Source organism: Sorghum bicolor, chromosome 2 (genome assembly GCF_000003195.3).
Source record: "Sorghum bicolor cultivar BTx623 chromosome 2, Sorghum_bicolor_NCBIv3, whole genome shotgun sequence".
NCBI classification, from domain to species: Eukaryota; Viridiplantae; Streptophyta; class Magnoliopsida; order Poales; family Poaceae; genus Sorghum; species Sorghum bicolor.
Genome location: NC_012871.2, coordinates 17,424,872 through 17,449,914, shown reverse-complemented (window position 1 = coordinate 17,449,914; position 25,043 = coordinate 17,424,872). Strand labels below are relative to the sequence as shown.

General features: G+C 42.0%; 2 protein-coding genes and 1 long non-coding RNA gene across 3 annotated transcripts in view; all 3 read right to left on the bottom strand.

Annotated features, from left to right (window-relative positions):
• On the bottom strand, positions 17,254–18,208 carry LOC110432224. The gene is made up of 4 exons (XM_021452212.1): positions 18,065–18,208; positions 17,740–17,996; positions 17,577–17,649; positions 17,254–17,467 (listed from the first exon to the last, which is right to left on the bottom strand). Exons 1-4 carry the CDS (start codon positions 18,176–18,178, stop codon positions 17,339–17,341), a joined length of 573 nt encoding a protein of 190 aa, XP_021307887.1. The 5' UTR covers positions 18,179–18,208; the 3' UTR covers positions 17,254–17,338.
• Positions 18,423–19,340, bottom strand: LOC110433195. The gene is made up of 3 exons (XR_002450621.1): positions 19,193–19,340; positions 18,909–18,991; positions 18,423–18,820 (listed from the first exon to the last, which is right to left on the bottom strand). It is a non-coding gene; the product is annotated as an uncharacterized LOC110433195 (long non-coding RNA).
• Positions 20,894–25,043, bottom strand: part of LOC110432635 (protein transport protein sec31-like) — a 48,266-nt gene continuing 44,116 nt past the window's right edge. Inside the window, exons 2-5 of the mRNA XM_021453409.1 lie at positions 22,560–23,104; positions 21,724–21,796; positions 21,544–21,629; positions 20,894–21,290 (exon numbers count right to left, since the gene is read on the bottom strand). Coding sequence (XP_021309084.1) covers positions 21,223–21,290; positions 21,544–21,629; positions 21,724–21,796; positions 22,560–23,104 — 772 coding nt within the window. The 3' untranslated portion in view covers positions 20,894–21,222. The remainder of the gene's footprint in view (positions 21,291–21,543; positions 21,630–21,723; positions 21,797–22,559; positions 23,105–25,043) is intronic.

Here is a 25,043-nt window from a genome sequence, read left to right as displayed (position 1 = left end):
TGACGATCTTGACCTCCTTGAGCTGCAGTGACCATCTTAGCTGACTCAGTCCACATTTGCTTGTTCCTGTTCCCCCTGTTGATCCTCTTCCTTGGTTCCTTGTCGGGATTGATTTGAGATTTGTGTAGTCTTGTTTTTGAAGTAAAACGACTCCTTCCTCCCTTTGATGTAGAAACTGATCTTGGCAGCATTAGCGTAGATGACAGCTCCTGAAGTGTTCAAGAATGACCTCCCTAGGATGATGGGTGCCCTCTCATCAGTACCAGTCTCTATCACCACGAAGTCTGCTGGAGCATATAAGGTACCAACTCGGACGTAGAGGTTCTTCAATATTCCCTTTGGGAAACTTAGTGTCGATCTGCAAGCTACAAACACATGGTTGTTTCTAGGAAAGGATGTGTAAAGAATTGTTCATAGAGTACCCTGAGCATAATGTTAACGCTGGAGCCAAAGTCGCAGAGTGCTTCTAGGAAGTCCACCATGCCGATGGAGATCAGGATGACGGGGCGTCCTGGATTGTCTCTATTGACCGGCAGAAGGTCAGTAATTACTTCCACAACGGGGTTACTCCAGTAGTTACGTCCTCAAGCATCTCAGGGCAGTGATTGCCTGAGTGTCCAGTATCTCCAGTGTGTTTGTGCTCGTAGATCTAGGTTCTTCACTTGGTGGAGTCTAGGAGTTGTAAAACTCTTTCATATTTTGCTCGAAGTGTACCTGCTCATAGAGACAAGGCAGAGATCAAGTGCATGGGCCCTGTTGGTGGAAAACACCAACAGAACCAAAAGTGTATTTGTTCTTCTCTAACCTTAAGCATAGTGAGCAAGACAAAGTTGATGGATAATAAGATCATGGATGTAGCATTTAAAACATTTGTCAGATCAGATCGCTCAACCTAATGGAAAGATAATCTATCTATACTTATCTTTTGTTTATATCTTCCAGAGATTGAATGTGCAACATTTTAGCTTATATGATTAGGAGTGTGGGATCATGAAGGTAGTACTATAAACAAAGATTAAAGGACTAAACATGCTGAATTAATTGGGTTGGTTAATTTAGAGTTATAAATCATACATGTTTGTCTCTTTATTCATGTGAACGCTAGAACCAAGGAGAAGCTTATAGAAGTGATAGTCAAGTACCTTAAGATGTTACCTTACTTGAAGAGTGATGGCACAGTATCACCTTATGGAAGCTTTCCTTTCTTAGCGGTTGTGCATCGTGTTTGTGGCACCCTCCATGGATCATCTCTTGTGAGCTATGCCTTGCTTGTGTAAATTGTTAAACTTCATGTGTCTCTCTCTTTGTCTCCAATATGAGTTTATCTCAGGACTTCCCAGGTCGATATTGAAAGTTTTCTTGCAGGGGTTAGTCCAACAAAATATCCAATATCTACTATAGCATACTATCAGCTCAAAGATCAACCTAGACACCATGTCTAATTTGATTTAGGAGGGCATTTTAACCTAAGCATCATGCTTAATTTAAACTCCCTTGGAAATAAGATCATCATTCCAAAACTAAGCACCATGCTTAATTAAGAGATAAATGAAACTACTCCAAACCTAGACATATACTAAAGCAAATAAAGGTAGCATGAGAGCGTTTATAGAGATCTACTCAAGTGGAGATGAAGTAGTGTGATTAGTATTTAACAAATTGAGCATGTCTCAAAGGTAGGGACAACCAACATAGCAACGTGGCAAATGATGTTTTTATGTAAAGTACTCCCCCAACCATGAATTTTGCAAAATTCAAGTTTGGATGAATTTAATTCAATGTTGTATGATTGTTGGTTGGACATACCTTGTGCTTGTCATTCATCCGATCTTCTTGCTCCAATCCTGAAAAGGTTAATGACAAGAATACCCGAAGGAATTTTTTTACAATTATCCTTATATGCTCAACACACAAGGTAATGTTGCAAATAATTAAAAGCTCATTTTACAATCTGATCAGTGCTTGTTTTAGGACACTAAGCTTGTCCTTGGGAAACCATCAATGTATGTCGGCGAAGTGGTTTCCCCTCCAACGCTGACCTATATCAAGATCAACTCAACGAGATCTACAATATTTAATATAGACATATGCATCGACAACTGCCCTTTTAAAGTTTTTATAAATAGAAAGGATGAGGGGGTTGGAGATCTCGAATGTGGTGATGTTGGAAAAACCAATGGATTGGGAAGATGTTGCATATGAGCATGGAGCAAATGAAGTGGCTATGAAATAAATTCCATGCTCATTAATGCTTAGAGTGAAATCCATGTGGTATGGTGAAAATGATAAGGTGAGTGTGGTAAAAAAGGAAAAGAAAAAGGATACACGGACGACTTGGTTAGAAACTAGCACAGCTACCATTCCCCGGCAACGGCGCCAGAAAGCTTGTTGGGTATTTTAAACGCAAATAGAAAAATCCGCAAGCGCACGGATACCGATGTAGCCTTCACCCAGGAGTATTCCAGAGTATCGATTTTCCACAGAGAACGTGAGTGTACTAATTAAGATCCAAGATCGCCCAAGGATAACTATATAATTATTTTTGGTGGGAAGAGAGGAAGTTTCCTGAGAGTTCTCTAGTTGATCTAAGAATCAAGAATTACTTCAAGATTATCTATTTCGAGACATCAGAACACTAACCACAGAAAGAGATGAGAAGGGGGCTAGGAAGCTCTGACTACGGTCCTACAAACACCGATCCGAACGAGGTGGAATACATCGACCGTTAGGGCTGTCACTACCCTAAGGCTACCACAACAATCCGCAGGATTGTGTGCAATTCCAGGTAATTGCAAGACTAAACACCACGTCTAATCTATTAATTACTACTCTAGCGTTATAAAGACTAGAGCACTTGATGCAAGCGGGAATCCAATAAATAACTTGAATGTAAATAAAAGTAATTAAAGAACTCAGGAATTGTGAATTGAAGAACTTGGAGAACGATGAAGAACGAACCAGTTGCTGTAGAAGTACAATGTTGAGGAAGATCCGACAGATCCGGCTCCTCCTCCGCTCTCCTCTTCTCTCTCCCTATTTTCTAGATTACAACTAGAACTAACTAGAACTAGAACTAGAGGAACTAGAACTAGAACTAGATAAACTAGAACTAGATCTAGATGAACTAGAGGTAGAACTAGAAGAACTAGAGGGATCCTCTCTACTTGGATAAAGAATTGAAACCCTAACTTTGATTCTGTAGAAGAGGTATGATCTCCAGGGGCCAGGGGGTCTGGTTTTATAGTCCCTTCAAGTGAATATGGGCCGTCAGATCAAACCGACATTGATTGAACGGTTATCCTTGATCCCTTAGGTCGGTGGAGCACGATCCGCGAAGTTGAAGCTGATTGGTTACTGTAGCTGGGCGGGCACCCAAGGGACTTGGGCGGGCGCCCTGCCCCCGGGCCCGATCGGCGTCCCGTTCATTCCCGTGGCTTCTGGAGTCTTCTAGATGGTAGAAAATTACGCGGCACGTTAATATCTCTATGTAAACCCGACGTGTGGGTCTTTCTTTCATATTTCCTGATAACCCCCTGCAGAAATAGACAAACATGAAAACTCGTGGAATTCTGTCAGATAAAACCCTAAGTCTAGGTGTTGGTTCCATTTAGATCCTTTTCCATGATTAGTTGATGGTTAAATGTGAGCATTAAAGACCGTCAACAGCCACGAACAATCACCAACTCGTGCCAAAGCTCCTTCGCTGCTCCAAGCCGTCTAGGTGGCGGCAACCACCAAGAGTAACAAGCAAACCCGCTGCTCAACGATCACTAGTGCCACTAGATGCTCAAACTCTAAGCAAATGCAACTAGGATCTCTCCCAATCTCACTTTGGATGAACAAATCTTGAACAAGGTGAGTGGGAAGTGTGGGAGTATGCTCACAAGGTGTATCAACAAGTTAGAGAGTCAAGAGAGTGAGCATGAACCGGCCAAGGCATATAAATAGAAGTCCCAAGCTTCAACTAGCCGTTGGCAGGAAAACCCACTGTCTGCGTTCACACCGGACGCGTCCTAGTTCACACCGGACGCGTCCGGTATGAGCCAGACCAGCGTCCGGTGCTCCTGACCGTTAGAAAAGTAGCCGTTGCCTCTGACACTGTCAAGGCACCGGACGCTCACTTTTGAAATACCGGACGCGTCCGGTGTCACACCGGACGTGTCCGGTATGCACCGGACCCAAACTCAGAGAGCGTCGCAAACTTGAGTCAACACCGGTCGCCACACCGGACGCACACACCGGACAGTCCGGTGTGCACTGGACTCACACCCAGAGAGCTCTACAAGAGGAGTTTGCACCGGACGCCAACTCGGACGCGTCCTAGTTCACACCGGACGCGTCTGGTGTGCACCGGACGCAAACTCAGAGAGTTTCACCGAGAAACGAACTCACCGGACGAGGCACACCGGACTCTACGCGAAAACTGTTTCCGTGTCCGGTGCCTCAACTCGGACGCGTCCGACCTCATACCGGACGCGTCCGGCCTGAAAGCACTGCGCGAAAAGTTTCTCAACTTCTACCCTTGCTTCCATGTGCCAACACCAAAGTGTCTCCACACTTGTGCACGAGTGTTAGCATATTTCAAAACATTTTTCAAGGGTTACTTAGTTAGCTCACTAGGTCCTAATGCACATGCAAGGAATCCAATCACCTAGTGGCACTTAGACAACCGTTTTCACAACGAGATTACCCCTCTTAATAGTACGGCTATCTATCCTAAATGTGATCACACCCTCTATGGTGTCTTGATCACCAAAACCAAAACCCTAGGCAATACCTTTCCCTTGATCTCCATAGGGTTATGTTTTTCTCTTTCTTCTTTTCCAACTTGAGCACTTGATCATCTTGAGGTCATCACCATCATCACCATGATCATCTCTTGCTCCATCACTTGGCATGTACCAACCTCATTAAGTCTACACACACTTAGCATAGAGGTTACTACTAGGGTTTCATCAATTATCCAAAACCAAACTAGGGCTTTCAGTGGGCCGGGTGCGCGCGCGGCGAGGGGTTAGGCAAGCCGTCGCGGCGCGCCATGGCTGCGGTGGTGGAGCTCGCCGCGACGGCGAGGCGGGGCGTAGGGAGCCATGCCGAGGGCATGAGCGCGCTACGTGGGGCACGGCGGGTGCGGTGCGCGGGTTGGCCGCGCGATAGAGGGGTCGGGTCGAGCGGCCCTCACAGCGGGGCGGCTCGGCGGGGGCCGTGGGGCTCCGACGAGCCCGTGTGCGTGATAGGGAGAGGGGTAGGATGCTCCGAGGACACCTACGCGTTCGTCTCCTTCTTGCGAAGATTAGGACGTGCTTACCTTGACGAGGGGCGACGGCGAGGGGCCAGACGGCGACGAGGACGTAGGGCGGCGGCGCTTGAGACTTCGACGAGATCGAAAACAAGAGCTAGGGCTTTTGTTCTAGGGAGGCGTGCGGCAGCTGTGGGACGCCCTTAAATAGGTAGAGGCGAACCTCGGTTCGCATGCGGCGTGGAAACCGAGGCGACGACGCTCTCCCTGTCCGATTCAGACGGAGGTTAGGGGTGACTCCCCCCGACGGGTGGGGGCCCGCCTATCAACGGCGGAGCGCGGGTGCAGAGGGTGGGCGTGCGGGGCGGGTGGAGCTGGGCCACGGCCCACGCGACGCGACAGAGGGGGAAGGGTGCGCTGGGTCGCGCGGGGAGGGTGGGGGAAAGGAGCTGGGCCGACGGGAGGGTGGAGTCGGCCCTTCTTTTCTTTTTCTCATTTTCTTTCTTTGTTAAAAATTAAGTCAAACACTTTAGGCACCAAATAAAAATCAAATAATTCAAGCAAAAATAAATGCAGCAGCGTGAATGCATTCAAACAAGTTTTCTACCTTATATTTGATTTTAATTATGTTTATAAATTATTTAATATTTGCCTAAAATGCCAAACTCCACTGAATTTAAATCAAATTCAAACTAAAATTTGAAATTCAAAATTTGGAGTGTTATATAAATCGAAATCCCTCCCCACCTACCTCGTCGGAGCTGTGCCATCATCTTTAGCTCCAGATGCATGGAGGTCGCGAGAGCGAGGGAGAGAGCAGGAAGGAAAGGAGGCGTGCCACTCATTGGAAGCTGTTGTCGTCCCGCTCCACTCTGGTGGCATAGAGGGTGTGTGGGTCACAGCGGGGAGGGAGGGAGGGAGGGAGGGAAGGAGGGAGGGAGGAGCGGCTTGCTAGTGGCGCGGCAGAAAGTGCAAGCGTGTGGTGCGAGCGGCAGGAGCGGCAGCGAGATGAGAGGAAGACCGGAGATGGAAATGAGGAGTAGATAAGAAGACATGGAGAAGCAACGAAATGAATAGATAGGAGCGTCCGTACATCCGAACGTATGGTGTATATCATTACCGTTATGATTTTATCATTTAATATATCTTGAATATTGCCCATACCATTCGAAATCTTATGCTTGTGGACGAGTAAAAGTTAGGAATCGTCGGGGGGTCCACTATCATCCCTTGATGATACTTCCTTTGTTCACAAAAGAATACAACTATCATTTTTTAGAAGCAAAACAATTTAAACTTTGACTAAATTTTTATGAAAAAGTATGAACATTGATAGTATAAAATAAGTATCATTAGATTAGTTAAAAAATATATTTTTTATAACATTCGATCTACATGTATAGTAACCGTTCGATCTACATGTCATATTATATGAGCCTTCCATCATTCGTGATCTTACTCTCCCTTTTTAACAACCATTCGATCTACACGTTGTGCTATATGAGTCGTCTCTCATCCATAATCGTACATGTATAAGGTGTAAGAGTCCTTTTCAATCTCAAATATGTCTCACATTACGTGTAATGCCGCCCGTCATAAGTCTTACACTAGCAAAAATACCCGTTCGTTGCAACGAGAGAGAAAAAGCTATTAGATGTATATCTATATGTCTATTACCTAATTATATATATCTAGACCTAATAATAAAGAGGTAAAATTTTCAGGTCTTTTTTTGCCATCTTTTTTTGTCTGTCTTCCTCTAACTACCGAATGATGAAGAGCTTTCTTTTTATCTGGACCTATATATAACACGTGCTCGTACAAGTTAGAATAACTTGCGTCTAAACCAATACGGAGTAGGAGTCCTAATATAAATAAATTCCTCACATTCTAAGTATTCTAAATAGAGCTCTTAATAGTCAAAAGGATAAGAATTATGTTCTTTATTTTGCTCCGCTTTCTTTATTTAGTTAGATGTCAATTGGAGGTAAAAGAAAAATCAAAGTCCTAATATGTAGTTCCTTCTTCTTCTCTAATAATAAAAAGGTAAAATTTCTAGTTGTTTTGAATTTTGGTCGAACCCCATTTTGAATTTTGGTTGAGCTCAACTATTCACTTGTTTCGGTCTAAAATTGATTAAAACTCATGTTAGACTTCTGAGTTAGATCAGCCCATAACTTTTCTTTTTTCTCCTAACCCAATTGGATCAGAAGTCCTCGTGTCATAAACAGAAAAATAAATTAAAAATAATAAGAAACCAGAAGCATCGTTTAATTAATTAATCTTTAGATATGGTGAACTAAAATTTGTCTACAATCCTGCCCGTCATAAGTCTTTACATGTAAGGTGTAAAAGTCCTATTCAATCTTACATACGTCTCACAGTACGTTTATAATCCTGTCCGTCATAAGTTACATTTATTTTAGGTAGATAAGGCCTCGTTTAGTTCCGAAAAGTGAAAAGTTTTCGGTACTGTAGCACTTTCGTTTGTTTGTGATAAATATTATCCAATCATAGACTAACTAGGATCAAAAGATTCGTCTCGTGATTTACAGCTAAACTGTGTAATTAGTTTTTGTTTTCGTCTATATAGTTAATGTTTCATGCATGTGCCCCAAGATTCGATATGACGGAGAATTTTGAAAACTTTTTGGTTTTCAGGGTGAAGTAAACAAGGCCTAAGTCAAAAGTGAAGTACGATTTCTATCTTTGACATGCGCCATCTTTGTAGGTATGTACTGTTGTTGTGTATTGCGCCGACTGATTGCTTCGCGGCCGCTAGACGCCGCCAGGCCAAGGGTGTGCCGAGCACCTGGACGTAGACGGAGATGTAAACTGGTCTTTGACTTTAGGGGTTGGCATCAAAACTCATGGTTCCGGAAACATATTTCGGCGTCATAAATTTTGGCTCGGAGGTGGCTAGCCACGCTCGCAGGGCATTTTAGGTGGCACTAACGTGCTAGTACCTCAGAGCCACAGATCTTGGATCTGAGGGTCGGAGTTATAGATCTTGGCGTCGACCTCGGAGCCATAGATCTTGGCGCCGAGCTTAGATCTAAAAACTATGACTAAATTTTACTGTCTGAGTCTACTCTCATTTGTTCCTTCTTTCTCTCGGGTTCTTGTCGTTTATAGAAGCAACTACATAATATCGAAGTCTCTACACATTCAAAATAAGCAAAATTTATACACTCCAAATACATTGCCTAACTACATCACATAATAACATAACTATATATATATATATATATTTGCTATCTACCTATATAAAATAAATTTACTAAGGCCTTGTTTAGTTTCCAAAGGGAAAATTTCTCGACACTGTAGCACTTTCGTTTGTTTGTGGTAATTATTGTCTAACCATGGATTAACTAGGCTCAAAAGATTCGTCTCGTCAATTTCGACCAAACTGTGCAATTAGTTTTTATTTTTGTCTATATTTAATACTCCATGCATGCGTCTAAAGATTCGATGTGACGGGAAATCTTGAAAATTTTTGGGTTTTTGGGTGGAATTAAACAAAGCCTAACTATATTGCCTAACTACCCATCAAATCTAACTATAGAACTAGATAAATATAACTAGATTAGTTATATATAGAACTAAATTAGCTAACTATATGACTATATAACTAGTTAAGAGGCCATCCTCATCACCCCACCGTCATCCTCCACGCAATTGGTGGCAAGGGCAGTCTCCTCCTATATGAGGGTATAAACCCTTATACTCTCATGGCTTGACATGGGCCGCACCATCGGAGCTGGCCTTGAGCCGTACAACGCTAGTCAGTATGCACCGCAAGACTATAAGTACCAAATAGGATACTTTACCTCTAACTTTATCCCTTCACCGTATATAAGGAGAGGCGGGGTCTCCTAGAGAACATAACTCATTACATTCCATATTATCAATATAATCAAACGCAGGACGTAGATATTACGCTCTCACGACAACTGAACCTGAATAAAATCTATGTTTGTGTCTTATATCACCATCTAGTTTGTAGCTTGTGCACATGTCTGTTGACAATCTACTACATTGTGCATACCCCTAGGTAGACCGCTGACCATATTTCGTCGACAGTGGGGCGCCAAGTAGGGGGTGTGCCTATAGCTTCTAGGCAAGCCAGATGGTCATCATCCCCGACTTCGCGGCCATGACGGACGGCCTCACGTTCACCGTCGGCCAGATCAACTAGACCACCAGCTTCAACCACTTCACCACCAGAACTGTAGAGGAGGTTTAGATCCGATCTGCGCCAATCACTTCTTCGCCGACATTGGTTGTGGCTCCAACAACGCTGGCTATGGCTCCAACCACTCCAGCAACGTCTCTGACCACGCCGACAGCACGTTGCCCGCATCTCTGCTATAAAGGGAGGCAGATCGACAACGCCGACCAGCTCAGGGCTATTGACTGAAAGGACCTTGATGTCGTCTAGGAGGCCTAGAGGGGGGGGAGTGAACAGGCCTCTAAAAATTCTGCTCAAACAGAAACTAAAACTCAGGGCGGCACTGCTTCCTACAACCGTGAGTCCAATAGAGCCCAAACTTGGTGAATGTGTACTAGAGATATCCAGTGACAAATCTGCCAAGTTTTAACTCAAAACTCTAACAGATTAGAGGGCGGCACTGCCGGCATTGGAGGGCGGCACTGCCGCTCTACGCAGGAGGAACTTAGTACAATTCAAAATTCAACCAAGGAAATTTATAAATTTCCTAACTTCCTACAGATATGTTAGTCATTGAATAACAATTATACGCAGTAGAACAAGTACCACCAAGTAGATTGGCCACAAATCCTACAATCACCTCAACAACAATAACAATACAAGAATGTAAATCATCACACGATATTTATCCTGTGGTTCGGTGTCGCCACTAAGGCTGGCCTAAGTCCACGTTGTTGAGGTGCCCACATAAGGACCGGCTTGCCACCAAAGCTTGCCCTTCCCTCATTCTCCAAACAAGAGTGTTACCTTTTGAAGGAGGGGTGATTTCACTAGCTACAATAGAGGCTTAGAAACTGTCCCGCTGCTCACCACAAGCACGAGAGCTTGCCGGACGACGCCTAGCCATCTAGGAGGCTTCACCTCCAAGAGTAACGAATGCACAACAAAGATTGATGAAGTCCAGTAAGTGCTCAAGGTTAGGATTGCTCTAATCTTCACTCAAGCCCTTAATCACACAACCCCAACACTTAATTATGTACTAAGCACTTCACTCTCACAAAGAGAGGGTTGGGGAGAGGCTTTGGGAAGGCTTTGGAAAGTCTGTAGCATCAGCAGCACGACCAGAAGCCATGGGATGGGTATATATACTCATCCCACTTAAACTAGCTGTTAGGATTTGAAAACTAGCCGTTGTGACTGTACTGGGGCGGCACAGCCGCCCATTAAATGCGGCACTGCCGCTCTTTTAAAAACATCACAGGTCACCTTACGGAAAAAGTCATAACTTTTTATTCCGAACTCCGTTTGTAGTGATCTGGGACTTTTCAGAAAGCTTGTTTTGAGGGCTATCTAACCCTATAGAGAACAAGCTTCAATATCAACTTGTGCAGGTGCAGTGCTAAGTGTTTTCTCTCATATTAGCTAATTAGCACTTGGGTTCGGTTAGTTTGAGCGCTTGAGACTTGTCTATCATTCGTATTGCATCCCTCTTGATAGTACGACATACTTATACTCAAGAACAAGAGAATATAACCAATGTAATCACTTGAGTCTTCAATGTCTTCATATGTCAGTTCTGCTCAATATTACTCCATAAAGGGTTGCAATCAACTTTGTCTCCTTTCTTTGAGCAAACACACCTTGAGCATGTGACTTGACCCATTTCAACACATATGACTTCATCTCCATGGCTTCAAGTCACTTATACTAATTATTTGATCCTCAACATAATATGACTCCTCATAGCTTGATTAGTTCCTCGACTCAATGCAAGTACTCTCTTCTTCACTTTAGCCATGGTACCTCGGTCCTTAAGCCATCGCTTGTCCCTTCACCTCCACTTAGTCCCTCGAAGCCCTTTCCTTGCTATCTTCACCTTATCAAGCTATACTCAAGTCATATCATATTAAGCATCCATTGAATAACCATTTCTTCAATATTGTGATCCTTGCGTGAATATCTTCTAGATATAAATATTGAGATCAATCAAGCTTCAGTTTGACTCACATAAAGACATATATGGATCAACATCAATATGATCAAGCCAATTCACAGTTCCTTATATCCTCTCTATTTTGGCTTGACACTCAATACTCACTTCAATCTTTATCTTCATACTTCTAGCTTGATCAAACCTAGTTCACTATCAAGCTCTTGTTGTTCATGAAAAGCAAGCCATTGTAGAGACTAGAGACCAATCCAAGAACATCAATTCATGTCTCTTTTGCCATTTTCCAAATATGCTTGCTTTCACATGGTGCTATGATATCCCACAACATAGATTTCATTTGCATTGTTGTCTTTTACTTGAGCTAGATTGTTTCCATAATCCTCCAATACAACAATACATAATTTAGCCTTCATTTCAATACTTATGTGGCATGTCATCAAGTTTGCCTGCTTGTTGAGCCTTGAACATACTTGTTAATACACAATCCACAAGTATATGCAATAGACTCAATATCTTGGTCAACACTTAGCAAACTTATTAGACCTTTAATTATGTTGTCATTCAATTCACCAAAACCCACAAAAGGCTAGATGCACTTTTAATCTCCCCCTCTTTGGTGATTGATGATAACACAATTAAAGCTTACAAGAGATTAATAAACATTAAGATTTTGAATCCTATGATATAGTGAGCTCCCCTTAAATATGTGCATAGAATTTCAAATTTTGGCCTCAAATGCCAAATGCACATTTTCAATAAGGTGTGGGAACTCTCCTATATCTTAGCATCCATGAGGTGAAAGGTGTCAACATGATAAACGTGATGCTCATGGCAAGTCATGCACTCAAAGTTTGCTGGCCAGCAGAGGGCGGCACTGCCGCACCTGCTAGAACAACACAGAAATAAAGGCAACCACCACTCAAGGCATGAACATTACACACTAACATAAATAGTCCTTATCAAGAGCATAAACTATCCTTGCACACACAACACAAAAATTTGAAAAATCTTATATGCCTCTCCTTTACCCTTTTTAATCCACATATCAATCTCTCCTCCCTTACACTTCTAATATTTCTCCCTCTTTGGCATTAATCTCCAAAAAGGATCTCTCCACCAAAAGGAAGAAATAATGGTAGACAAGTGAGGGCAAGAGGTAGGTAAAAGTTTAGCATATAGGATTTCTCTTCTAAGTTTTCTACGAAACCAAGTATGCAACACTTTAAGTCAAGATTCTTGAGAAGTTATTATATTTAGCTCATACCTCACTTAGTTGATAGTTCTAACATGAGACAAACTCACTTTATCACCACAAGAGGTATCAACCAAATATCGAAATCATTCTCTAATTGTCACCATAAGAACAAACTCATGGTGTGGCTCAAATATTGCATACACATGCACACACTAGCATGTAAGGGCCTAGATGTACAAAGGTAATACAAGAGTTCATGGAGCGATATACCTTTGTTCTAAACCTCATAATCTCCACTGTGATCATGATATTATGAATTTAGTGCTTTGATGGGCTTGGTGAAATGCAAAAAGACTTTATTTGTGCCCATCTCTCTTGATCATAGGAGATATCACAAGCTTGTACTTGATTTCATTTGAAAGTCTATTGCTAGCTCTTGTTGTCATTTTGAGGTATCAATTGAAGACATATTTCTTGATATGCCAGATTGAAAGATTATCCACCAATACCAATTGAAATATCATCTTCACAATTTTGACACCAATCGAAGGAATATTCAAAAGTTGATGCCAATTGGAATGAATGCTTGTATCTCATATTGTCACCTAGGTAATGCTCACAAGACAAGAGATCTCATCAAATTGCACAAGCTAGAGTTTCACAACTAGTGAGCTTTTGTATGTGGAAGGTATGTAAGTCAGTAATTGCAAAACCTCATAACATAGACTAAATTCCCCCTTTTTGATAGTGCTATCATATATATATATATATATATGTGGAAGGCAAGAACATATGCACTTTTGGTCAATTAATTCCAAGGGAATTTAAGCTATATTATGGAGAGTATCTACTTAAGAGGTAAAATTGCAGTCTAAGTGAATATGAGAGATAACTTTACCCATTTAGATTGAGTTAATGTAACATACCCATGAGAAACTTATTCTCACTGAGAGACTACACAAATTCACTAGAAGAATAGGTTAGTCTCAAAGACACAAGACATAGAATGGGCTCCCCCTTAATATATACAGCAAGTACTCGGATTACTTGCAAAGTGCATTTGAATCGGTTTAAGAGTCAAGTGGAGTTCATCCTATATCTTGGTCAAGGCATCATAAATTTGCAATAGTTGAAATTATGCCGAGAAAATTTACCACCACCAAGGTAGATAGATCACCACATAGATTTTCGTTTATATGACCATCATAAGTGACAGTCCAATGATTTGGATGGTCATATATTTCTCAATTGATGACATGTGGTGAATTAGAGCTCTTATGATCATCCAAGATACAAATTTATGTTCCTAGTTCTTTTTTTACCTAAGGCAACCCACATAGAGAGCAAAAGACAAAATTCATGAAATTTATAAATTATGAACTAGGAGTTCCACTCTTTGTTGACAAGATTATGGGTGATCAAAGGGATGTGTCATGAACACTTGAGGAGCTCTAGAGAGGAGCAATAGCAATGAAAGCCCACTCTTCAATTCTTTTCTCCAATTCATTCAAATTCAGTTCCACTAAAGGATTGAGGCATTCAACACCAAAACCGGGAGTACTTGGTTTAGAAAGACCAAGACCCCTAGAATAATTATGAAGCACTAAGGGAATCCATTTGAACTATCCATTCTCCTTTTCCCATGTGTGGGACTGCATAACATGCACTGGATAGAACCAATAGTCCAACAAGATATAGTCCAAACTCCCCCTAATTTGTGCATAGAGGAGTACACAAAGTACACTTAAGCATATTAACAATGTGAGGTCAAGAGGGAAGTTTACACTGTATTTCAACTGATTTCAAACTCCTTCAGGCTGCTGCAATCCACTTAGTTTCAGCTAGTTTTCAGTTGCTTCCAATTGATTTTAGCTAGTACCAACTGATTGTAACTCATTTTTGCTACTTGTCACTGCTGAAGCCAACTAGTTTCATCAAGTTTCAACTGATCTTAGCTGCTGTTTGTGAAAGTATGCATTTGAATTCTTCTAACAACTAATTGCAACTTAGGGATAGAAGCGGCGCAGTTTGTCTATGTGCCAGGAGTTGGGCAAGCGCGTTCCATCTGAGTACGCCAGTCTGTAAGATGTAGGGCGTGTAACTTCGGTGATGACAAAAGGTTCTTCCCAAGGTGTAGACAACTTGTGCATTCCCTCCTGGCTTGTTTTCCATTTGAGCACTAGATCACCGACCACGAAAGAGCGGTCTTTGACGTTCCTGTTGTGGTATCGCCTAATAGCCTCGAGATATTTCGCTCTTCGAAGACAAGAAGTCAGACGCCTCTCTTCTGTGCAGTTGATTTCGAGCTCTCTGGCGAGGTCGGCTGAAGACTGGTCAAAATGTTCAACTCTTGGGGATCCAAAGGCCACGTCCACAGGGAGCACTGCCTCGGCCCCATAAACCATGAAGTAGGGGGATACCGCCGTGTTCCGACTAGGTTGTGTTCGGAGACCCCAGACCACAGCCGGTAACTCTTTCATCCATTGCCCTGGTGCCCTGTCGTTTTCAGTGTACAGTCTCTTCTTGAGAGCATCAATAATCATTCCGTTTGCCCGCTCGACTTGGCCGTTGGCTCGCGGATGGGCTACTAACACATACTTTATGACTATGCCTCTGTCATCGCAGAAGGCCCATAATGTAGTGCCGGTGAACTGAGTGCCCAGGTCGGTGATTATGCTGTTAGGAACCCCGAATCTATGTATGATTTGATCGAGGAATTCCACAGCCTTCTCGGAAGTTGCTTTGACTAGTGGCATGTACTCGATCCATTTTGAGAACTTGTCAATTAGCACGAACACGAATTTGAAGTTGCCGGGAGCCGATTTGAACGACCCGATCATGTCGAGGCCCCAACAGGCAAATGGCCAAGACTACGAAATTGTCTGGATCTCGTGAGCAGGTATGTGGGTCCGTTTGGCAAAGAACTGGTATCCTTCACAATTTCGGACGAGTTTCTCAGCGTCGGCGACTGCGGTTGGCCAGTAAAAGGCTGCTCGGAAAGCCTTCCCGACCAGTGTTCTAGAGGCGGCGTGGTTACCATAAGATCCGACATGTATGTCTTCCAGTAACTTGATGTCGTCGTCTTGGGATATACACTTCAGCAAGACTTCCGAACTTGCGTTCTTGCGCATAAGTTTGCCATCGACCAGTATGTAATTTTTGGATCGCCGGATAAGGCGCTCGTTCTCCATTTTATCTTGAAATTCCGAACCGTTCAAGAGATACTTGATGAAGGGAATGCGCCAGTCATGGTGGTTGGTTGTCGGGGGGGGTGTCGTCCACGAGCATTGCTTCGTTGGGTGACTTGTCGACCAGGTCCGTACCTGTTGACGGTCCTTAAGTATCAAATTTAATTAACAAATAAACAAAGAAAAGGATCTAAATGCAACCGACACCCAGACTTAGGGTTTTATCTGACAGAATTCCACGAGTTTTGGTGTTTGTCTATTTCTACAGGGGGTTATCAGGAATTATGGAAGAAAGGCCCACACGTCGGGTTTACATAGAGATATTAACGTGCCGCGCAATTATCTAACATCTAGAAGAGTCCAGAAGCCACGGGAACGAACAGGAGACCGGACGGGCTCGGGGGCAGGGCGCCCGCCCTCCCCCCTTGGGCGCCCGCCCTGGCCTTGAGGCCAATCAGCTTCAACTTCGCGGATCATGCTCCACCGACCTAAAGGGTCAAGGAAAACGGTGCGATTAATGTCGGTTTGATCCAACGACACACATTCGCTTGGAAGGACTATATAAGCAGACCCCCGGCCCCTAGAGGAGAGGACCTCTGAACCCTAATTCATTATTCATCTTGGGAGAATAAGCCTCTGATCAAGCCCTGGATCCACCACATCAATTAGATCTCTAGTTTAGCATAACTACGTAGGATTACAACTAGAAGGAGTCAATCTTCGATTGGTTTCAGGATCTGTCAAGAGGATTCTTGGTAATTCTCTATTGTTCTTCAATTGTTCATCTTTGTTCTTCAATATTATGAATATGACTTTGTTCTACTTCAATATATTGATTATGACTTTGCTCTACTTGTTTATATTCACAATTATATTGTTCTTAGTTTATCATAGTTATAGGCTTGACTTAGTTAGATTGGAATTATATACATGTTTAGGATCGTATAGCGTTTATCCATGTGTACCGTGGGTAAATGATAAGTATTGTGTAGGCGTGGTGCCTATACCGTATTTATCTGCGATTGTACCCTATATGCCAGATCGGGGGGTAGTTCGTGGTAGTGACAGCTCCATTGATTCTTATATAGTCCCCCTCTCGTGTAAAGGGCTGGCAGAGCAACATTATTACAGGGGATTTATTGCTATGTTTCCCATATTCTTTGATAATATCACTATGCACGGGCGTAGTCCTGTCTCGCAATGATTGCCAAGTATAATTGCACTAACTATGATATGCTAGACTTTATAGTTGAGAATAACTTAGGAAATATTCTTGTAGTTCGTCCTAATTCCATGCTAATGACTTGCTAGAATATCTATTGAGGTGCTTATCATATTTATATGTGGCTAAGTTATGCTGATCAGATTAATTATCTTTGTCACCATTCATACTTTATCTATACTAGGTAGCGTGCCCGTGCGTTGCTACGGGATAGCTAACATTTTTTATTAAAAATACACGTATCGCACAATAAAATAATAATATTATAATAAAACTTAAATACCAGCTATAAAGTGATATTTATCTTAAAGAAGCAAAGTTTCTGAACTCAAACATAGTCACGGAGAGCATGATGTTATAAGTTCATAAATTCTACTTTATAGACCTTTCGGTGATACGACCAAAATAATGTTTAATATCGGCAGGAAGAAATCTTCGATATCCATTTCTTTCGTGCGCTAGTAAATACACAAATAAGTTTCGCCGCATCTCCATACCATCCTGTCACACATTTGAGTATATGTATATATATTAGTGTGTGTCGCATGGATAATACTACGTTTTTATAAAAAAAATTTGTATAAAAACTGAGACAAACTGTTATACTCACGGTATAAATGTGTGTGGCTTGTGGTCTATTCCATGCAGACATATACTGTAGGACGAGAAATCCACTTAAGTACCTGTATCAAGATTCACAATCAGCAATATATAGAAATAGTTAAACCATATGTATTTGTTATTGTAACCGATGGTGATTTTGAGTTATTTACCCATCTATGTCCTCTGCAATGTTTTCTGCCCGTTTAAATTTCCATTTGCAAACATCCTCATCCCATCCAGGAATATATTTATTAACTGCGGTTGTGTAGTTGTAGCTAAATCCAAGAGTGTATTTGGCATACATAAGCGCTGGTGTGTCTTTACACCACTCTTCAAGAGGTCTAGGGTCAATCATGATGAGCATTTTTTCCCGCATGTCGAAAACATAAAGCATATATTTTCGAAAAGATAGCCACGGTAAAAGAAACTACAAACACGGTACGATTAGAATAGATTATAGGGAACAATCAATAAAATGTTGAGCAAAAGACTTACGTATCTGCATTGTGCTAAGTTGTACTTCATATCCTCACATATACCAATCGCAGCAGCCATTTCTGTTGTTTTGTATTTTTTACGATATTCTGGCATCTTTGTTAAAGCACACATTCTCTGAAAGCAAAGGATAACGAGAGTCAGTATTAGTATGACTTGAAAAAGTTAAGACAATATAATATATCACCTAATTTATCCTATAGATGTTAGACTCCATGCAAAAATATACTTACACAAAATCTTAAGTCCATGTAATGCTTCATAATATTATTATAATTTTTCATTATATTATACTCTCGAGCCGCCTGAAAACGAACTCCTATTTCGAAACATGTGTTTTCTTTATCACTCGAAACGGGTTTATATGAATTGTCTCGATGTAGCCAGTCACTATCTTCATAGCCATTGGTGTTTTCCGTGGTTGATTTAAATCCATCTGGTACAACATAATTATATTCTAAATAAGCAAACAAATGACTAATACAAGTAGGTGATATACAATACTATATGTCTCACATAAACGAAAAAAATGGTAATACAAAATTCAAAAACGGAAAATTAGAATACGGTGGACCTCTGGACCCAGCAGCTAGAGAAGTTTCTGCCTTTTTTTGATGATATTTTTCTCTACGTTTTTTTTATTTTTTTCATCCCTTTGTTCTTGACTCATTGTTGCATGTCTTGGCTTTTCTCTTTCCCTTTTACGTTGCACACGTTCATCAGCTTGCACTTGTGAATTTGATGATGTATAAACAGCTGTTTGAAAATAAGTTCATACAAATTTACTTAATCACCACCAATAATACAAGTGAAAGTGTGTTTGGAAAAATGTATGAACAATTACCTCCATTAATGGAGTTTGTCAAGTCTGCAAATGGCGTACGACCTTCATTATTTTGTATAGGGTCCATTATGAACAATCTCTTCCTGATACCAGATGATAGAAATTAGATGCTATAGCTTTCCCAAAGAAGGAATACACATGAGCTAGACGAAAACGCACGGTTTGCTAGAATGGCAAATACATCTTAACTGGAATGCCAAACAACAAACAACAAGCAATGGAACTCCATTTAGTTTTCAAAATTTGTCAAAGATTCCACATATTGAGAGAGAAACTGAACTCACCTAGTTGTTTCAAGTCCCGCAACCTAAATAGCATGATATATTGAAATCAAAATCATGATTAGGCCATAAAGAAGCTGAATAAAATGAGAAGAGGTAATTAACTAAACTCAGTCACCTCTGGAACTCTTCGGTATCAACAAACTGCAGGGCCAACTGCACAACAAAGACCGAAAAGTTACTATTTATATGGGAGTGCTATGAGCAGCAGAAGTTACATGAATGGCACTGCAGCATAGCCAGTTCCTGAGATATGCTATATATAAGACGATAGCTTTATTAAGTTTTAACACATCCAAATCCAGTTGTAGCCTTAATGAAAGTGCAACTTGTTGGAAGTCAAAAGTGGTTAAAGAAGGGTTTTAATTCCCTAGTAGTGCTAGGGGCTTGGAGTATTTGGACACATCGCAATGCGTGTGTATTTGATGGAGCGACTCCTAGCATATCAAGAGCCCTCAGCGCTACTAATGATGAACGACATCTTTGGGAGATGGCAGGCGCACGGTGCCTCTCTTCTTTGACTAGTCCGGTGCATGAAGAGTAGCGAGTGAGGAGTTGGTCGGTTTCTAAGTTGTAAACGGCGTGCGTGTAATCTCAAATTATTAGAGTGGCTTGTGTTGTGTGTGTTGGTGTTAGTTTTTTTTTTGTTCTTTGGTTGTGTGGTACCTTTTATCTTCTTAATATAATGATACGCAGCTCTCCTGCGTGTTCGAGAAAAAAAAAGTGGTTAACCAATTTGCCAGCAATGAAAAAACAGAGGTACCAGGCATGACTATCAGGGCTATGCAAACAGGTTACCGATAGATGCATGAATGCAAACTTCAGAAGCTGTCAAAGCATACTCGTTTAGTATTTGTTGGACTATTAGCACCAACCTGTTTTTGAAAGGGCCTAGCGAGAGTAAATAAATTTCCTATTGACCCTTATGCAGAAGTCTACAAATGTTCAATGTTTCTAAAATGAGAATATATGGCTTATCAATAAAAATGGTTAGTAATGCTATTTAGATAACACTGGGTCCATGACTATTCAAAACTGAAATTAAAAGAGTACAAACCTAAGTGGTCATCTATGGTGTAAAGTAAAACACCGAGCATTGACAATTTATAAGATGTAAAGAGGATGGGGTCAGCAGCGAGCAGGGGAGGCCTGGGTCAGCAGTGAATGACTGGAATGGTTAGTGGAGGGTGGGGTGAACACAGGAGTTGGGCGGCATGGACACAAGGTGCTGCTGGCTGGGGCGGCACCGCGGACTCCATGTACATATTAGTAATCTAGCTCTTATAATCTGCAGTGCATAAATAAAGCATGTACATATTAGTAAATTTACTAACTCCACAAATAGTAGTCAACATTGTATTGATCATAGACCGTAACAACAGTTGCAGTTTAATAAGTTGTGTGAGTTCAAAGAATTTTCTAATGAGTGTTGAGCACAGTCCAGCAGCCAGTCAAATATATTAATATGTTGGCCTTGCCCCGAAGATCATATAGCAAAATTGGATATGTATTGTTATCAAATAAACTTCACTTTTCACGATTCAAATAAACATTTTTCAAGTAGCCATTCAGTCAAAAAAGAAAGTAAAAGGAAAATAAATGTATATACATTACTGCTATTATTTCACCAATGCATGCATGAGAAAGCAACACATCCAAGATTTATCCACTGGTAACACAAAGCAGCAATTGGAGATAGTGGGATACGAATTTCAACTATCATAGTTTGTTACAAAAAAATGTTTCTAAAGCAAACAAGAGAGAATGTCACATAAAAGCCAAACTGGCCATTCAGTCAAAAAAGAAAGTAAATGGAATATGCAGTCCAGACCCTCCTGTCAGCTTTGTAAGAACAATTCCATTACACACATTTAATCATATAAATATTTAGAAACAGATACACACTTCTCAACTGTCTGAAAGGAACAATTTCCAAATACACAATAATTAAATTTTTTAGGATCAGAGTGTGTGGACAGGAAATATATATATCATGGCGCAAACAGATAATGTATCCATACTCTATGAGACAGTCATGCGATGTATACTGCAGGCCTCTGAAACTGATTATAGTTCTTGTTGGACTTACAAGAGGTTTTATCTGCATAACGAAGACCATGTTTTAGGTTCCAAAGGTCAATAACTATGAATTGTTGAAACTCAAAAACTAAGCTTTCCTGGAGAAAACAGGTGAATGAAAATTTTGCACCAAGAATTACAATCCAGAAAGTGGGGGAGCCATTTTTCATCAGGAAGAAAACAGTATTTCCATTCTCCTTCAATCAAGTCAAGTATATAATAGTATAATAGAACAATTGTGGTCGATGAATTCTGCAAAGAAATACAGTACACACCTTGCCTGCCTTTCTTCTTGTTGTGGAGCGCGGCGAGGCAGTGCTTGTCCCAGAGATGCGCCTCGAACCTCCCCGTCCACCTGTGCCTGTTCAAGTGTTGACATGCAGCGCCACGCGTATCAATGTTATGAATGTTGGCATCTCTGGGACAAGCACAAACTAACAGCTTCACAAACTAACAGCTTAGCGACTCGTTGACAGACTTTAGGGGAAACCAGCATCAGGGCCGGCGACTTGATCAGCACCTTGGCTCCTGCACGCACCATTTATCACCATCAGCCCAATAATGGTTTGAGCTAATTATTGACAGATACTCAGAAATCAGGGATGGTAACAGTTGAATACGTGCGTAATCGGCATTCCTTCTGAGCACATACAAAACTGAAAACCACGCCATGGCCACAAAGTGTAAAATTCACCGCTGATTCTATTGTTTTCGTGCGTAATCGGCATCCCTTCTGAGCACATACAAAACTGAAAACCACGCCATGGCCACAAAGTGTAAAATTCACCACTGATTCTATTGTTTTCCTTCCAAAAAACAGAGATTTATTAGAGTTTATATGTATCTATATAGAATCTAACAGTGAACAATTTGATTACTGATTACATGTCCTTATTAGTACAATGTTTTAGTTCAATGTAAAGATGAAGCCATGGCGCCAGCTGGGCTTCCAGAATCTGAGGTGAGGCATTGCCAATCTAGTGCAGAACTTCTGGTCATAGGCATGCCAGGCTTTGATGACAATTCATATGCACAAATGTACTGAATGTCTGAATTCAGAAGGTCTCTAGTTCATGGTGACTGGTATAAAACCCAATTACTCAGTGAGGCACATTTCAGCTCGAGGCAGTATTGTCTATAAATCCCAGTGCATAATGAATTCGGGGAACTCATGATGTTCAGAATAGATGAAGTAAATACGGAATGAAGAGTGACGGTGCTTTTAAAGTATATGCGAACGAACGAAACCAACATCAGCGCGTGAGGAGCGTGCCCGGGGCGAGCGGCTCACCGTTAGCGTCGCAGTTGGCTTCGGTGCCGCCGCTGGCGTCGCCGTGGGCCTCTGCGCCGAGGAGCCGGCGCTGCCCAGGAAGCCGGACGTGGAGCGCGGCGGGTCGCCGGATCCGCGCGACCTGGTGTGGATCCGCGCGTCCTGGCCTGGGTCGCGGCGATCTGCGTGGAGGAGGAGCCTGGCGAGGGGGCGTCGAGGAGAAGGCGGGCGAGGTCTGCGTGGAGGATTCGTCCGGCGCGGATCCGTGGAGGAGGAGGCGGGCAAGGGGGCGTCGAGGAGGAGGCGGGCGAGGTCTGCGTGGAGGATTCGTCGCGCGCGGATCCGGCGATGTGCGTGGAGGAGGAGGCGGGCGAGGGGGCGCGAGGATGGAAGGTGGCCTGGGTCGGGGTGCGAACACGGGGAGAGGATGGAAGGAGACGGGGAGAGGATGGAAGGAGAGCGGGGGGCGCGGGTATTGAGCGGAGAGCCGCGCGGGACGATTCGCAGGAGGCAGGACCAAAGCGGGAGGGGAAAATGTCGCACCAAAACGATGTCCCCTCTTTAGTCTTTTTAGTTGTAGTTGTAGGAGATTTTATGTGACATTTATCCCTATATGAAAGAGATAGATAAATGCTCTCAATTATACATGCAATGATAAATACTCAATCCTATATTTTATTCCGTAATCAACATTGATGTTTAGCAATTCCTTCCCAGTGGTAAAAATATAAATAACAATACCTGGAATACTTCCCGATTAAAATACTACATCGGTATTAATCTGTGCGCTTGCAGATCTTATTTATTATTTATTTAGAAGAGCAATTGCATATTTCAATACCGCGTCTCTCATTTATTATTTATTTAGAAGAGCAATTGCATATTATTAATCAACATTGAAAGTTTGGCATTTTTGGCGCCGTTATCAGAATTAGAAAACTAAGTCTACTTTTGGTAATGACGTTAAGAATGCCCAACAAGCATTTTTGGCGCCGTTACCGGAGAAGGTTGATTACTAATCAGGAATTGAATATGGAATTTTGAGTCATCATTCACATCACTAATATGATTGAGATTATCAATTCTCTCATACAGTTTTACCCCGATATTTTTCTATTTTATTTTATGCAGGGTAATGTATGAATAGAAGACATCTTTCAGGAAATTTTGTTGACAATCCCGAAGCATTATTCAGAAAAACAAGAGCCAAGCTCAAGAAGAGATCATCAACACTTCAGCACGAAGCTTCATCCAATCAAGAAGATCACCGAAGTTTCACCCGGAACTTGTATTTAGAGTTCGAAGCCATGGCGAACAAATCGATCCGTGAGTTCTCAGCTCCCACTACGGACAACATCCGTACTGAACCTGCTGCAGAGATCGACGACAACTTTGAGCTCAAGCCTGGACTTATCAACATGGTGCAATCCAACTAGTTCTGTGGGAAGGCACACAAAGATGCTAGTGCTCATCTCCAACACTTCCTGGAGATTTGCACCACATTCACCATATCAGGAGTCCCCGGAGATGCTATACTACTTCGCCTCTTCCCATTCTCACTGTTGGGGAGAGCGAAGCAGTGGTTCTACGCTACAAAGGAGAAGAATACTATGTGGGCACTCTGCTCCATGAACTTTCTGGCTAAGTTCTTTCCCATGGGCAAGACCAATGCCCTCCGTGGAAAAATTATAAGTTTTCAGCAACAACATGATGAATCCGTTCCAGAAGCATGGGAGCGCTTCCAAGACTACATCCTAGAATGTCCCCATCATGGAATGGAGAGCTGGCTACTGATGCAGACGTTTTATTATGGGCTCGGCAATAGTACCCAAGAGACCATGGATGCTGCAGCTGGAGGAGCATTCCTATCACTCACCATATCACAAGCCACAGCTCTTGTGGAGAAGATGGCGTCCAACCAAGGCTAGAATGAAGAAAGGACCCCAGACACGCAAGAGAGGTGGAGGTATGCATCAGCTCAAGGAGGTAGACATTCTATCTCCTAAGCTAGACCTGCTCATGAAGAAGCTCGATGATAGAGCTGGAGATAAGAAAGAAGTCGTGCACATCTACGACTCTCACATGACTTGTGAGGAGTGTGGAGATACTGGACACTCAGGCAATTGCTGCCCTGAGATGCTTGAGGATGTGAACTACATCAACAACAACAACAACTATTACAACCGTCCTCAACAAAATCAAGGTTGGAATCAACAGAGGCCTAACTACTCAGGTAATTATCAAGGTAACAATTCTTACAATAATAATAATAATTTTCCACCTCTGAGAGAGTTAGTGTCTAATCAAGGAAAGCTAATGGATAACCTATCTAAGAAATTGGCATCTATTGATAAAATGCTAGAAAATATAAATAATAGAATGGATAATTTCTCTATTGTCATGAAGAATCAAATTAGCTTTAATAAAATGATTGAATCTCAGTTAAATCAAATAGCTGCTGCTGTTCCCGCTACTAACCCCGGTATACCATCACAACCGGAAGGA